Consider the following 16,385-nt stretch of genomic DNA (forward strand, 5'->3'; position numbering starts at 1 on the left):
CATCTTCCACTGCTTTCCCAGGCCATAAGCAGAGAGCTGGATCAGAAGAGGAGCAGCCAGTTCACAAAATGGTACCCATATGGGATGCCGGCACTGCAGGCTGAGGCTTAGCCTACTACAACACAGCACCGACCTCTACCAACTTAAAACTGGCCTTGCTGCTAGTGTCAAATAAAAGACAGGCCCACAGTCACTCACTTACGCTGAACATCTAAGTTACCAAACCAAAACCTGGGATGTTTGCTGGTAAATTCTGACCTCAGAAATCGGGAAAGATGGTAGCCAAATCCCTTCCTTATAAAGGAAGTCCTGAAATAACCTGCTGCTTATTCATTGTCCGACTTTGCTCTGCCCTTTTATTTTTTCTGCTTCAGAAACTCATCCCCTTGGTCTAGCTCACCCTCCTTTCTGTTGTCCAGGTTAGTTGCTGCCCAGTTGATGAATGGGTTAAAAAAAGCCAATCAGACCTTTGAAACTCAAAGTTTCTTTGTTGAAATTTTGTTCTTTGAGTCTAGAATACTGACTTCATCTAAAAAAATTTTTTTTTGTCCAGAGTCACTTCTCTAGTGGGGGAAATGATGCTGTGGCATAGGAACTGTTTGCTATTTATTTCTATGGGAATAAAGGCAGATAGGTAGATTCCAGCCTATTCCCGAATAGTAAGTGCCAAATACTTAAAGGCTTATGGCTGGGGGTTGCTCCTGTGGTGTAGTGAACTAAGCCTCTGCCTGCGGTTCCAGCATCCCATATAGGTGCTGGTTCATGTCCTGGCTGCTTCACTTCCTATTCAGATATCTGCTAATGGCCTGAGAGAGCAGTGGAAGATGGCTCAAGTGCTTGGGCCCCTTGCACCCACGTTGGGGACCCAGAAGAAGCTCCTGGCTTCAGATCAGCTCAGCTTCAGCCATTGGGGCCATTTGAGGAGTAAACCAGCAGATGGAAGACCTCTCTCTGTGTCTCTTCCTCTCTCTCTCTATAACTCTGCCTCTCAAATAAATAAATAAACCTTTAAAAAAAATCCCATGGCTAAATAGCAACTGTACATCAGTCTCTATGTACCCCACACCCCCACTCTGTGATACTGGGTGGCAGGAGAAAGAGGGCCTGGAGTAGCATTAAGACAGAGGATGCCTCCACACATTTTCCATAAACTTTGCTCTTCGTTATATTTATGAAGGGAAAATGCCAATAATACAGCATTTTTAGCTTAACAGACATCTGAAGAGAATCAATCTGTCACAGATTATTTCATATATTTCTCATGATTTCTCACATGGTTATTAAGATGCTCATAGTCAAATCCTGTATTACAAGCATAAGCTTATATGCTGTGATATTGTGATAACAATAAGAAAGATATATTTGGCCTTTGTCCCCCACTCCTGGCAAGAGCTCATAACACCCTTCACTTCCCAAGTGATAGAAGCATCTTGTCTGGAATTTTTGGTGTCCGTCCCCGCTCTGAGACAACTCCTGCACAGTAAGGATGAAGGAGGCATCCTTGGATATGTGTGACAAGCCCCTTTCGGCCACAGCTGAGATAATGCTAATCAGGGGAGCTGTGGACCGCTCCCAAGGATGAGGGGCTGCAGCCTGCCAGGGGGACTGACCCTGTGCTTAGAGGCTGGGAGCCTTCCAGTCCATCTCCTCACCCCCTGGAGAAGGGAGAGGGGCTGGAGGTTGCACCAGCTCCTGGTGGCCAGTGATCTAATTGGTCATGCCCAAGTGATGATGCCTGCGTAACAGTCCTGACCAGAGAGGTCTGGAGAGCTTCCAGGTTGGCAGCCGGCAAGTGGAGAGGCTGGGAGGGTGGCACACCTGGAAAGCACATGGGAGCTCCACGTCCCGTTCCCCACACCACGCCCCATGCTTCTGGCTTCCCCTGGGTCCTATGCTTTTCCGCTAGGCTGGCAACCTAGCACGTTAACTGTTTTCTTGCTTTCTCTGAGCCTTTCTAGCAAACTGTCAAACCTAATAAGAAAGGGATCCAACATAGAGCTGGTTGGTGAGCGCTCGCACGTGGCAGCCTGGACTGGTGATTAGCATCTGAGGTGGGAGGTGGGGCAGACCTGTGGGACTGGGCCCAGGTAGGCAGTGTCAGAGCTGACATGAGCTGTAGGATACCCAGCTGGCATTGGAGAAACTGGTTGAAGGAAGGATCTCTCCTATCCCTTTTGAATGTGTTTCCAAAACCCTGAGGCTCCACTGTTCCAGGACCAGAGGGTCTTCCAAGGGGATGTGGAAACTGAGAATGACTTGGCAGTGGGATGTTAAGTCAGGGGGTTATTTTTAGAGATATCTACATAATGTCATCATAATCTGTGCTTCTAAATGAGTCAGGTCCCTGGTTCTGTAGCCCATTTCTTCACCTCATTTCTTCCTTTCCCTGCGTGCTCATCCCACCAAAGAGTCATTTCCTCCATTTGTGATTGACACTGTATTGAAAATGACCCCCCAGAATGCCAGCCGGCTGGCACATGGCAAAGAGGCTTCCATTAAACACCACAGAGGCTCCGGGAGCCTCTCTCAGCATTCTCAGCACTGGATACTCCTTGCTGTGGGAAAGGAGCTGCATGGAGCCATTAGGGGCTGTTTTGGCGCACATGCTAATGTGCCTTGTGCTGGGGATTACTGAATTTCAGTGTCTATGCAAAGCCAATAGCACATCTCCTTTGCCAGTGTCGGTTCATTGCATAAAGGCACTTCTATTTTTTTAATGATTATATATGAGCTTCTTGTTCAGGGCTGTTGTTTAATTGAAAAGAAGGTGAATTAGCCACCTTAACTTATCAAATCTAAGGCATCATCAATTATAAGATGTACCTTTATTTTATGTGCCATTAAGAAAAAAAAAGATGTGGTCAATTAAACTGCACCACAATGTATTAATGAGAGTCCTGAACAGCATATGAATCAGTCATATAAGTCTAATGGCTTTGAAATTTCTTCATCTATTCAGAGAGGGGAGGCAATTTATGCTCCCTTCAATTTCATTGTTTGCTAGGTGATTGGAAAAAATTTTTGTATGTGTCTCAGTAACAAAATATAACAGGGCTTCATCTGCAAGGAGGTATCTGACCTTTATTGGCTGCTGAAAAGCACTTGATAGTTGCATTGTAAGAAGATACAGAATTACAGTCATTCTCCAATGACTAATATTTGTTTCACTAATACAAATTTTGTACCATGCTGCTGAGTTTCTGGACCTTTATGGGAACATAGTTAAGTGTCTATTTCAATGCCAATCATGCCATAATATTTTTTAAAAGATTTTTATTTATTTATTTGAAAGGTAGAGTTAGACAGTGAGAGGGAGACAGAGAGAAAGGTCTTCCTTCCATTGATTCACTCCCCAAATGGCCGCAATGACCAGAGCTGCACCGATCCAAAGCCAGGATCCAGGTGCTTCTTCCTGGTCTCCCATGCGGGTGCAGGGGCCCAAGCACTTGGGCCATCCTCCGCTGCCCTCCCGGGCCACAGCAGAGAGCAGGACTGGACTGGACTGGAAGAGGAGCAGCCGGGATTAGAACCGGTGCCCATATGGGATGCTGGTGCTGCAGGCAGAGGATTAACCTACTGCACCACAGCACCAGCCTGAATGCCATAATCTTTTTGAAGACGTTGTTGGGAGCAGTTAAACTCAACTTATATTATATACATAACGCACACAACTCTCCTGAAGTGACAACGTGACCAGCTGAGGACGGCTGTGTCACTCACTACTGCTGCCTGGCTAACCTCGGCTGTTAAGACTTATTTGGGGAATGCTAATGTGGAAAAAAAAAATGTGCAAACTACAGTTGATGGAATCCAGGAAAGTCACTCAGCTCAACTTCCAAGACACTTTTTTTCTGATATAAATGTTTAAGAACGTTCTCAAGTAAGTATCATAGGGTGTCAACAATTTCAACTCCTGAAAACGTTTGCAAAATAATGATAATGGCCAGAGTAAAAGTGTAGAAGGGTTTGGGATAGACGGAGTTGGTAACAGAAATATAAGAAAAATTGGAGGTTAAAGGAACTTTTGCCAAGACATCGAGCTACCTCTCCCCTCTCATAGCCTTTCTTCCCTTTAGACTTAGTAATGGGATCTCAATTTTACTCAAGGCAACATTTCTTCTAACTAGGAGAAGGCGCTTCCTAAGCCTCTTCTACGTGTCATGACTCACTTGACTTAGTTTTGATCCCTGAAATAAAAGCAGAAGCTGTTGGAATGGGAATTCTGGAAAAGCTGCCTAAAAGAAGTGACTCAGCTAGAAGGAAGTCTCCTTTTTTGCCCTCCTTCCCCCTGTCACAGACTCCTTCCTGGAGCCTAGAATGAGAACATGGCGTCTGTAGCTCCAGCGCCATCCGTGACCAAGCTTGCACGTGGAAGCCGTGCAGTAGGACAGCAAGTTTAGACAGGCAGAAGAACTTCAGTGGGTTTATGGCACTGCCTCAGCAGCTTCAGTTTTCTTGTGTGGAAGTGATGAACTACCTTCTATGCTGTTCCAGCTACGATATTCAGGCGGTTCTGTTACAAACAGCCTAACCCAGCCACAATGGATCCAGGAACCCTCTTTGCTCAACTAGGATTCTATCTATCTATGTGGGAGCATGTTACAAGAACCTGTTTATCTCTTAACCTTTGCCCGGGACAGTCTAAAGAAATTCAAGGCATGATAGTTCCTTAAAAAAATAACAGTTCTTTGTAGGTAGTATAACTAATGATTTTGCAGAGGCAAAATGGGTACCTCATTCAGTTTCTGAACACTTGAGATGTGCCTAGAGTGTTCCTGTAGAGGGGTGCACCATGACCACAGCCCACCCCTGGCCCCTACGTTGCAAGATTGTGAGTCTGCTCTCTCCAGCAGTAAGAAAGAAGCCAGAGCACGACCTTGAGTCATCCCTGCCCACGGGAGATACCATAGACAGAGCAGTCTGCCTTTGTCTGAGGTCCTGGAACTACAAATTGTTGGGATCCCCCCCCATCACCCTACCAAGAGGATAGTTAAGAGAATCCTTCAAAAACCACGGCCCAAACCTCAGTGTCATCTTAGCCATACATAGGTGTGGTGTTGATGTTCCTACAGCACCTTTCAACCCTTGTAATAATTTTAGCAGACTTTTTGAAATTACATTTTGTATCTATGCAAGATATTTCCCATAATTGGGTTCTGCTTTTTAAGTGTCTACACCTCCCAGCCCTTCATTTATATATGGTGAATGTTTGCAAGAATTTGCCCAAAAGAGGTCAAGTTTGTGAACTTCAAAACCTACCCAGGTATTTGTGGCACTGTCAAGCTGTCATAATTTGTTCTGCCCAAATTGGGGAAACAGAGGACTTCTCAAAGAGAAAAGAGAGTGTGGACAGAAGGAAAAAAAATTGCATTTATAAAGCAAAAGTAAGCTTATTAAGGATTTGAGAAATTTTATTCCTAATGGGTTAGATTCTCTCCATCTTCCATCTCCTTGCATGGACAGGGCTCCCTTTGAAGTCTTTGGAAGCTTTGTGTAAGCAAAGATATATGGACATGGGTGTGAGCTGAAAATTGAGCTCATTGTTTTGCCCTTTTAGAATGTGCTCTTCAAAGATTTGCCTTTCATATTGCAGATGGTGGCGAGGATGTGCAATTTTGCCTCCTGTAACATCCATGCCTGAAAAAGCTCAAAGTATTTGTGGACCTTTTTTTTTTTTTTTTTTTTAATGCATGGTTCCCATGTTTGCCTACTGAGGACGGTAGAGGTCTGTGTGATTTACTTCCATGCTACACCTGAGGAAACTGATATTTAAGGAAAAGAGGCTAAGCATTTCAAGCAGAAGTGGAATTCAGAAAACAAGGCCAAACCTTGCCACCAGGCTGATGACAATGCAGTCTGATGACCCTGGAGGTCGAAGGTAACCTCCCAAAGAAATGTTGTCAGGAGAAACGCTTCACGTGGGGTCTCGTGTCCCCTTTCAGCATGGACCTGGCATTTGCCGTGCAGGAATATTTGTGTTTATTTGGACCGCTTTCTAATTTACTGGCCTATTTGTAGTTTTAGTGACTTCCGCATTTCAATCCATTATTGATATTGTCAGTAATGCACGTGTGGACATTCTAACTCACATAAGTACCAAAGAAAAACAAACCAGTTGTGAAACCACAGAACTCAAGTCTGTGTATACCAGGTAAAATTATATTTTGGCCAGCCATTTTTTTTTTTTTTTTTTTTTTGGACAGGCAGAGTGGATAGTGAGAGAGAGAGACAGAGAGAAAGGTCTTCCTTTTTGCCGTTGGTTCACCCTCCAATGGCTGCCACGGCTGGCGCGCTGCGGCCTGCGTACCGCGCTGATCCGAAGGCAGGAGCCAGGTACTTATCCTGGTCTCCCATGGGGTGCAGGGCCCAAGCACTTGGGCCATCCTCCATTGCCTTCCCTGGCCAAAGCAGAGAGCTGGCCTGGAAGAGGGGCAACCAGGACAGAATCTGGACTGGGACTAGAACCCGGTGTGCCAGTGCCGCTAGGTGGAGAATTAGCCTATTGAGCCATGGCGCTGGCCCCAGCCATTTTTTATACACTCAGAATGCGAATATAAAAATCAACACTGAGCATTTAACGTATCTTAATAAGTGTATGTGACTCATGGCGTAAAGTCAACTGCATACATCAACATCGTTTTTCCTAGAAAGATCAAATTTGATTTTTAATTTCTATTTAAATTATTTATTTCTTCATGTAAGCAATTGAACCAACAAAATCACTTTTGGGAAATAGCAATTATGTCAGCACCCTTTAATTATGTCCATGATGGCACTGAATGCCCCCAAATGTGTGGCAGGAGTTGTTCAAATGCTACAAAAAAAAAAAAAAAGAAGAAGAAGAAGAAGTAAATGGGGCTGGCATTGTGGTGCAGTGAGTTAAGCCACTGCCTGTAGTGATATGAGCAAGCATCCCACATGAGCGCTGATTCGAGTCCTGGCTGCTCCACTTCCGCTTCAGCTCCCTGTTAACGTGCATGGGAAAAAGCAGAGGAAGACAGACGGCGCAAGTGCTTGGGCCCCTGCCACCTGCAGGGGAAATCAGGATGGAATTCTGGCTCCTGGCTTCAGCCTGGCCCAGCCCTGGCTGTTGCAGCCATTTGGAGACTGAACTAGCAGATTGAAATCTCAATCTCTCTGTCCCTCTCTCTCTCTGTCTGTCTCTGTTACTCTGCCTTTCAAATAAAGAAATCTTGAGAGAGAGAGAGAGAGAGAGAGAGAGGAAGTTAGTTAGTTAGTTAGTTCCTGACCTCAAGGAGCAAACAGGTCTAGTTGGAAAGTGGCAGACAGAACAAGTACGTGAATAAAAACTACCCAGAATGGCAGTGACTCAGCACTCCCACGTAGACGCTCGTGTTGGTAGAAGCTTAAATCTTTGCGGTGATGACAGAGGTTACGTCTTAAACATCTGCTCCTGTCTGGTGCTCGCCCCTCCCACCGGACCTTTGCTGTCTGATTCTCTCCGAACCCACACACACCAGCCTCTAAGCTCGGCTCTAGAAGTTCCTAACAGGGGGAGTCCCGTGTTAGCCTTCTCTCCTTTTCCTCTCTCAGGGTTGGAATTTAAGATAGGTATTCTAAACTCATTATGGGTGTCATTATCAATTTTGTGGACCGTTTCTTTTAGCCTTAGAAGGTCAGCGTAGATACCATGATCTGTGGTTTCTTCCCTCTTGCTGGGGTGTGTGCTTATTTTACACTGAAGAGTTGGTGTCTAAAGTGCTAACCTAGTGTTAGCAAATAGAAGAGTAGAATCGAAAGTGTCCTGAAAGGAAACCAATGGAGGTGGGATCTGGCTCACCATCCTTATTCTCACTGGAGTAGGTGACTAGCCCACAGTCCCCGCTGTCGGATCTTAGCAGTAATTTGCTGTTACAAGACACATTTAACATCAGTCTATAAAATATGAGTCAATTAGAAGGGGCTTTTGTTCTTACTGCATTACTAAGGGAATCAGACCCCAAACAGGATCTCCAGTGCGTGGGACATTTTTAGGGTGGATGTTCAGAACAAGACAGGACAAGCTGACGTGACCCAGGGGATCCTCTATACCTGTCTGTCTTTCCCATGCAAACTGTAGTTTGAAAGAAGAGAAAGGGAGGAAATATTCTGCTTTCATTAAAGATGACCTGTGCCTCCTGCTTAGAGGCAAAACTCTAACGCGACAGGAGCAGTCTTCATTTCCAAGCTTCGCAAGCTGGAAGATTCCTTTCGAAGGCTTGTTTAAAAACCAGCTATGCTAATGAAAGAAAAAAATGATTTTTTTTTCAGGTCAGAAGACTTCATCATACCTGAGGACTGGCTATGTTTTCAGTGAAAACATGGGCATAAAAAATTGGGTTTTCTCTGAAACAATGTGATCCCCCTCTCCTGAGACACCCACCTGTCACTGGTACTGATGGCTAACTCTTGACACCCGGAGGCCACTTTGTGTGTTTAACAGAAAGGTGATTTCTGAGGCCTGGCAGCTGTTGGTGTTAGAGCTATTGTGCAGGAAACAAAAGCCACCCTGTTCCATTCCGCAGCCGGCTTTGTGTCCCTGACGGAGGAGCTGTTTCGGAAGGGAGGGGTGATTCTTCACCGGCAGATTTCTTTACTGCCCACATTTCAGTGTTTCCTTACTCTGCCGCGGCAGAGGGGAGTGTCTGGATGCAGCTCCTTATGGAAGGACCTTTAGGTTTTACCCCTGTTGAGTTGCTTGCATTTTAAATCTGCTAGACCTGCGAGTAGATGCCACCAGAACACCATATACTCATTTTTAAAAAATATTTATTTGACAGGCAGAGTTACAGAGGAGAGGCAGAGGCAGAGAGAGAGAGAGGGAAGTTTTCCACCCACTGTTTCACTCTCCCAAATGGCTGCAATGGCTAGAGCTATGCTGATCTGAAGCCAGGAGCCAGGAGCTGCTTCCTGGTCTCCCATGTGGGTGCAGGGGCCCAAGGACTTGGGCCATCTTCTACTGCTTTCCCAGGCCACAGCAGAGAGCTGGATCGGAAGTGGAGCAGCCAGGACTCTAACGAGCACCCGTATGGGATGCCGGCACTGCAGGTGGAGGCTTTACCCGCTACGCCACAGCGCTGGCCCCAACACCATGTACTCATATACTCAGATGCTTCCTACCCACCTCCCGTTGACCGTCCAAGGCCCCTGGCTAGAGAGAATTTGCCGTTGGCCTGATTGTCTTGCAAATTAAACAGGCTGCAGCACAAAGTGGCACCCAGGTTTACCAATATTAATGGGGTTTCTTGCATGATTCCTCATTGACCCATCCTGGGAAATACTCAGAGAGCAGATCAGAACTGCCGTACACAAGAACATGCACCTTTCTGGCAGCATGGTGTGTTCATTTAAAGTCCGTCAACCTGCGAACTCTGCGGTTGGCTTGTGAAAGATACCAGCTGGCCTGAATAATTGATGAGACACAGGAGGCTGCGTCACTCTTCCCTGCTGTCTCCCCTCCCTGGGCCGGGCTCCTTTGCTGAGTGACGCTAGGTTCCTCCCACTAGAAGTGAGTATAGTTCACCATCTCTTAGATACTAGGCACTTCTGTGTGAATGGCTTTGGCCAGGCTCAAGAAATACTGCTTATTTTTACTTACCCTGCTTATACTCCTGACGTTGCCACAAGAACATGCCCTGGCCCTCTTTCATCAGATGAATGGACAGAGAAAATGTAGACCCATACACAATGGAATATTACTTGGCCATAAGAAAGGATGAGATCCTCTCATTTGCAGCAGAAAGGGTGGAATTGGAGCACATCATGTCAGGTGGAATAAGCCAGACGGAGGACAGATGTCACCTGTTGTACTCATGTGGGAGAATAAGCTAAAACAGAACTCCATCTGAGGCCAGCACTGTGGTGTAGCAGGTAAAGCTGCCATCTGCAGTGTCAGCATCCCATATGGGCGCCAGTTCAAGTCCCTGCTGCTCCACTTCTCCTCTAGCTCCCTGCTATGGCCTGGGAAAGCAGTAGGAGATGGCCCAAGTCCTTGCACCTGCACCTGCGTGGGAGACCCAGAAGAGGCTCCTGGCTCCTGGCCTCAGATCGGCACAGCTCTGGCTGTTGCAGCCAACTGGGGAGTGAACCAGCGGATAGAAGACCTCTCTCTCTCTCTCTCTGTCTCTCTCTCTCTCTCTCTTCCTGCCTCTCCTCTCTCTGAGTACTCTTTCAAATAAATAAATAAATAAATAAATCTTAAAAAAAAAAAAAGCCACCACCTGAACTCAGAATGATGATTGCTAGAGGCTGGGAGGGGTAGGGGAGAGAGAGGGAGTTTGGATGATGGTACCATAGCAGAGTTAGATCAGAGGAATAAGTTCCTGGTGTTACACAGCATGTGGGGGAGACCATAGCTTGCCGTGACCTAGTACACATTGCAAAAACAAAGGTGAGAGAGACTGGTGCTGAGCTGCCAATCATAAAGTAATGCCAAAGAAGGAGAAATGTTGTGATCAACTCGCATCATACACCTGTATTGAAATGTCAGACTGTATCCCATAAATATGTACAACTAATGTCAGTTAAATTTTTGGAGTCCTCCTCTTAACCCCAAAGCATCTGAGAGATTTTCAAATCCTTGCCATGCAGCAGCCTCAATCAACAGTTACTACTAAGCACCTGCTGTCCAGAAGGTGCTGTGTTAAGTATTGTGGGGAATATGTAAATAAGTAAGAGAGAATGCTTCTTCTATTCAGGTATACAACTAACATAATTCAGCCAAAGGTTTCAGGAAAACCCAGGACGGAAGGAAAAACCTGGGACCATCCAGGGTACCGTGGACTCCCAGGCAGTTTGTCTGTCTTCCTGCAGAATCGTTGACCTTGTCCTCTATCCATTAAGTACTGCTGACCCGTGTGAAACAACTGTCGGAAGTTACACAAGAATCAGCCAAACCAAGCATTTTTGTGTGGCGTGGCCTAAGTGTTAGGTGTATTTGTATAGTCTTATGTTACTTTCTTGGTTTTTTTTGTTTGTTTGTTTGTTTGTTTTTTAAAGACTTGTTTGTTTAGTTTGAAAGTCAGAGTTAGAGAGAGGGGAGAAGTCAGAGAGAATGTTCCCATCCATTGGTTTCACTCCCCAGATGGCTGTAACCACCAGGGCTGGGCCAGGCTGGAGCCAGGAGCCAGGAGCCAGGAGCCAGGAGCTTCATCCGGGTCTCCCATGTGGGTGGCAGGGCCCAAACACTTGGGCCATCCTCTGCTGCTTTTCCCAAGCCATCATTAGGAAGCTGGATTGGAAGTGGAGCAGCAGGGACACGAACCGGCGTCCATATGGGGTGCTGGCGTTGCAGGGCAGGGGCAGGGAGAGGGGAGCTTTACCTGCTGCACCACAGCATTGGCCTCCTTCCGTTAATTTCTTAAAAATACCTTCCCATGCATTTCACCAGGGTTGCTGCACAAGCATTATGAAGTTTTTTTCTTCAATAATGTTCTAGCTCAGTAATTCCATGAAATTCCCAGTTTTGTTGTGTGGACTCAGTCGCATTTCCCTTAAGTTCCTCTTTGTCTTTGCCTTTTTTCCCCAGTTGAGTTATGCCTTGAACCACACAAACAGAAAACTAACGTTGGAACCTAAAATAACTGTCAACGCCAGGATCGTTGTGGTTGGTGCCTCCAACGTGGGAATTTCCTTCCTAGAGACGTTGGTATTTTGGTGAGTTTCTAATTTATTTTAAATAATAAAAAATCCTCTTCCCATACCCTGTGAGAGCCTCTTCAGAGAGTAGGCCTGGGTTTGCTTGCTACTGTGTGGATTGATGAGTTGGTGGCATATTCTAGACTGGGAGTTAGCAAAGTATAGCCCTCTGGCCAAATTTGGCTTGCTGTCGTGAGCAAAGTTTTATTAGAACACAGTCACACTCCTGTTTTAAAAAAGATTTCTTTATTTGAAAGAGCAAGAGAGAGAGGGAGAGGGAGGGGTGAGAGGGTCTTCCATCCTCTGGTTTACTCCCCGAATGGCCACAACTGTTGCTGGGAGAGGCTGAGGCCAGGAGCTTTGAACTCCATCCAGGTCTCCCGTGTGGGTGGCAGGGGCCCAAGCAGTTGAGCCATCACCTGCTGCCTTCCAGGGTGCACATTAGCAGGAAGCTGGACACAGGAGTGCAGCTGGGACTTGAACTCAGGTCCTCCATGGTGGGATGCAGGCATCCCAAGTGCCAAATGCACACCCCGCAAGCGTTTTTGAATGATGTGCTATCGGAGCGGAATTGTGAAATTATAGTAGTCAAGAAGTTATCATAAATACGTCTTAAATCTTTTTTTTTTTTTTTTTTTGACAGGCAGAGTGGACAGTGAGAGAGAGAGACAGAGAGAAAGGTCTTCCTTTGCCGTTGGTTCACCCTCCAATGGCCGCCGCGGCCGGCGCGCTGCGGCCGGCGCACCGCGCTGATCCGATGGCAGGAGCCAGGAGCCAGGTGCTTTTCCTGGTCTCCCATGGGGTGCAGGGCCCAAGCACCTGGGCCATCCTCCACTGCACTCCCTGGCCACAGCAGAGAGCTGGCCTGGAAGAGGGGCAACCGGGACAGAATCCGGCGCCCCAACCGGGACTAGAACCCGGTGTGCCGGCGCCGCTAGGCGGAGGATTAGCCTAGTGAGCCGCGGCGCCGGCCCGTCTTAAATCTTAATTTAGCCATGTCCTTAGTTATCATGTTTTGTTTAAAATGATTACATTAAGATATATATATGTGATTTTCTTTTTGTGGAATTGATCTAGATTTAATAAAGACAAATATAAATTTTGATGTAAGCACTGGGTTGATTCAATTCCTCAATCAGACCTTTTTAAAGCATTTTAAAGTACCCATAATTCTCTATCATTGTTACATAGATTATGTCCACTAAAAATAGACTGGTATCAGTTTACGGATCTCGAATCCTTAAGAGAGGAAATAGTTTTCTCATTATTTTCCCTAATTATTTTAAATTAACGATCACCATAGTAACCTGCTGCATATTAAACTTTACCAGTTCATCTAACATTTGAACTAAATTTTATAAATGATTTGAGCTGGAATGAATTTAAAAATACAGTTTTCACCAAACACTAGCCACCAGTGAGGACTAAACCCACATTTTGGAAGCAAGAATTAGAAAAAAAAAATCATCCTCCTTGTCCTCCCGAGCTGCATTATCGGGCTCAGCAGGTGCACTGCTGTTCCTGGAAAATCCATTTGAGGCCCAGTGCGGGAACCTCTTTTTCCAGAAAATCTGGCAGGATTGTCATCTGGTGACACAACAGACACAACTCTTTGTTCTCATATTATTTCCATGCAAGAAATTATAAAGCACCTTTGGTCTCCTCTTCAAAGGACACCGAAGAGCAGTCATCGCGGAAACTGTGCCCTTACTGTGTCCTGTCCCCGAGTGCTAAGGTGCTCCTGGGAGAGCTGCAGTGGTTGGCCCAAAGTCAGCACCTGATTCACTGGGGCACCCACTCTGTGCCAGGAGCGTGAAGGACCGGGCTTTTAAACAGATACCTGTTTCTTTCTTTCTTTTCTTCCTTCCTTCCTTCCTTCCTTCCTTCCTTCCTTCCTTCCTTCCTTCCTTCCTTCCTTCCTTCCTTCCTTCCTTCCTTCCTTCCTTCCTTCCTTCCTTCCTTCCTTTCTTTCTTTCTTTCTTTCTTTCTTTCTTTCTTTCTTTCTTTCTTTTTATTGGAAAGGCAAAGAGACAAAGAAAGCTCCCATCTACTTGTTTGCTTTCTGAAGGTCCACAACAGCTGGGGCTGGGCCAGGCTGAAACCAGAAACCAGGAACCCAGTCCAGGTCTCCTACATGTTCAGCAGGGACCCAGGTGTTTGAGTCATCACCCAGCGCCTCCCACGGTGGGCACTAGCAGGAAGCTGGACTCAGAAGCAGAGCCAGGACCCAAACTCCAGTATGGGACGCCAGCATCGCAAGCAGAGTCTTGAGTGCTGAGCCAGATTTTATTTTAAGCGCAGCATTCCATGTGACCACTGCTCAGCTGCTACCCGTCGAGCATTGCGTCTGCTCAAACACACCTGGGCGAACTTTCTTGTCTTTAGCTGTCAGGCATATGACAGCCCCTGCCTGCTGTCCATATGAGGGCAGGGCCTCTCGGGCCTCCAGGGCTGGACAGCGTGTGCCAGGCCTTTCCCTACGGACTTACACCAGTGTCCCAGGGTCCGACCTCCCGGGCTGTTCTCCTGCCCTCCTGCCCAGCATCAGGTGGAGGACTGTAGCCCTGTTGTCAGAGCTTTTGGCAGCTTCCATCAGCCTCGGAAAGACCCCTGACCAGGGGGTGATGGACGGCAAGGGTGCAGGGCCGCTCAGAGTGGGGAAGGGCTCAGCTCTTTGGTTCCCTCCCCCTGGTCCCATGCACTTAATATCTTGAGGGCACTGCACAGAAGCCGCTCAAGAGGCACTCAAGGGGGGCCTACATGGGCTCTGCCCCTTTTGTCCTAACCACCCTCTCTGTCACCTGGGCATCCCTACCTGGCAAGACTCGGGCTGAGCAGGGGCAGAAGGCAGCAGCAGAGCCAGGGCCAGCGGAGCAGTTCTCTGGGAGTTAGGGGGAGGAGCACAGAGGGAAGAAAGGCCGGCTCACCTGTGGTGCAGAGGGCAGGGGACCGGAGGGAAAAGGCAGATCGCAAGACATTTTTCTGTGTGTTCAGACATTTGAGTGATATACCCTAATTCTTTTAAAGTTATGGTCCTTGAGATTAACGCACTGTGTTCATTCATGTGCCCTGTCTCTTTGGGACAAAAAGCTCTTACTTGGGCAGAGCCTATAGGTGTCACCGCACAGTGTCCTCTGAGTACCTCTAGTGACAGCACCCCCGCCCCCCACTGAAGAAAGTAGAGAGTGAGCTGGACCTTGGCAGGAAGCCCACCTCCTCATCTGTGCCAAGGCAGGGACTCAGCAGGGGCCCCCAGGTTCTGCCAGCCCTAAGAAGTCCACCTGCCCTACCTGGCATTTAAGTGGGCTCCCCAGTCTTGGACTAACAGCCAGGTCCCAAATGGGCTTACATCATCCATGGAGGAAACACTGTTTCACGAAGCAGAGAGCTTCTCAGGGAAGCCCAGAAGCCTTTTCCACGAGCACGAGGCCTCTCTCCACGAAGCTCAGAAAGGCAGGAATTTACCATGTGGGGTACCAAGTCTAACCCTGCTGAGCTTCCCAAATGCGTTATGCTGAATATTACAGGCTTTCTATGAAGACACTCCCAACTCGTTTTAAAAAAAATAAATCTGGAATTGGAAGACCCCAGAAAGGGCAGGAATGAGGCCCATGAACTTGTCTTTTTCCCTCCTTTTTACTCAACAGTATGGTCTGTGGACAAGCTGTCTCTGCATCACGTGGGCTCTTGGCACAGCTGCAGGAGCAGGAGCAGGTGTTTAGCCTAACAGTTAGGATGCCTGTGTCCCACACTGGAAGACCTGGGTTTGACTCTCAGCTCCAGGTGTTGATGCCAGCTTCCGGCCAGTATAGACCCTGGGAGGCAACAGTGATGGCTTAAGCAACTGCTCAAACAACCTGCTGCCCAGGCAGAAGACCCAGATTACATTCCCAGTCCTGAGCCCAGTCCTAGGTGTTGAGGGCTTTTAGGGGGTGAGTCAGTGGGTAGGAGCTCTCTCTGTCTCTCTGCCTATCAAATAGATAAATAAATAAATACAATAATGTCTAAATAACTTAAAAGGTTCCGGGCCCTGCCCCACACAGTGTTCCAAATGCATATATTTTCCCCCAGAATTGTGCACAAGAACAGTTTTGTCACTATCCTTTGGGCACAAACTCGCTGAGCAGAGGCCAATCCTCCTTTCCCCTGTATCAGTACGTGTGTCTCGATGTCTCCGTGTTTTGTAGCATTTACTCGTGATTACAGAGCAGTTCCTTTTAATCCATTATTTTAAAATCCTCCCTAATTCAGTTCTGATGTAAAGAATCTCTTAAGGAGCTTGTATAGGCACTGGAAAAAGGCATAAAGAATGACAGTGAGTGAAGGCAGCCCAGGGGGTGTCCTAGGCTCAGTGGGACTACAGAGACACATGCTTTGACACACAGAAGGTGCCGGAAAGCCCAGTCCTCATTGGCTTCCACTTCCACTATGGAGAAAAAAGACTTTGTTCAAAGCATAACCAAATAATCCCATCCAAGGGTGAAGTCTCAGATTGGCGACCTAGCGGTTGAACCTGCACTCATCTGGTTTAGTGGACTGAGTGGGCTACGGAGAGCTTGGAACAGGCCGGCATGTTTTCAGATCGACTGTATAACTCCTGTTATCGGGCTGCGCAGTTCCGCACAATATCCGGCACAGCTGTGGGCGCTGGCAGCAGCCGGCCCAGTGTTTGCGGCTTAATTAGGCTTTTTATCTTTACATTTGTCTGAGGACATCTGAAACCTTCAGTGTGGCCTGTCACTAATTAG

At 47.1% G+C, this 16,385-nt stretch overlaps 1 protein-coding gene across 4 annotated transcripts in view; it reads left to right on the forward strand.

The window, feature by feature from the left end:
* Positions 1–16,385, forward strand: part of CFAP61 (cilia and flagella associated protein 61) — a 252,953-nt gene that overhangs the window by 131,034 nt on the left and 105,534 nt on the right. For all 4 annotated transcript variants that reach the window (XM_008256339.4, XM_051845334.2, XM_008256341.4 and 1 more), the window contains one exon: positions 11,528–11,655. In XM_008256339.4, the coding sequence (XP_008254561.2) occupies positions 11,528–11,655 (128 nt within the window). The remainder of the gene's footprint in view (positions 1–11,527; positions 11,656–16,385) is intronic.

Source organism: Oryctolagus cuniculus, chromosome 11 (genome assembly GCF_964237555.1).
Source record: "Oryctolagus cuniculus chromosome 11, mOryCun1.1, whole genome shotgun sequence".
NCBI lineage: Eukaryota > Metazoa > Chordata > Mammalia > Lagomorpha > Leporidae > Oryctolagus > Oryctolagus cuniculus.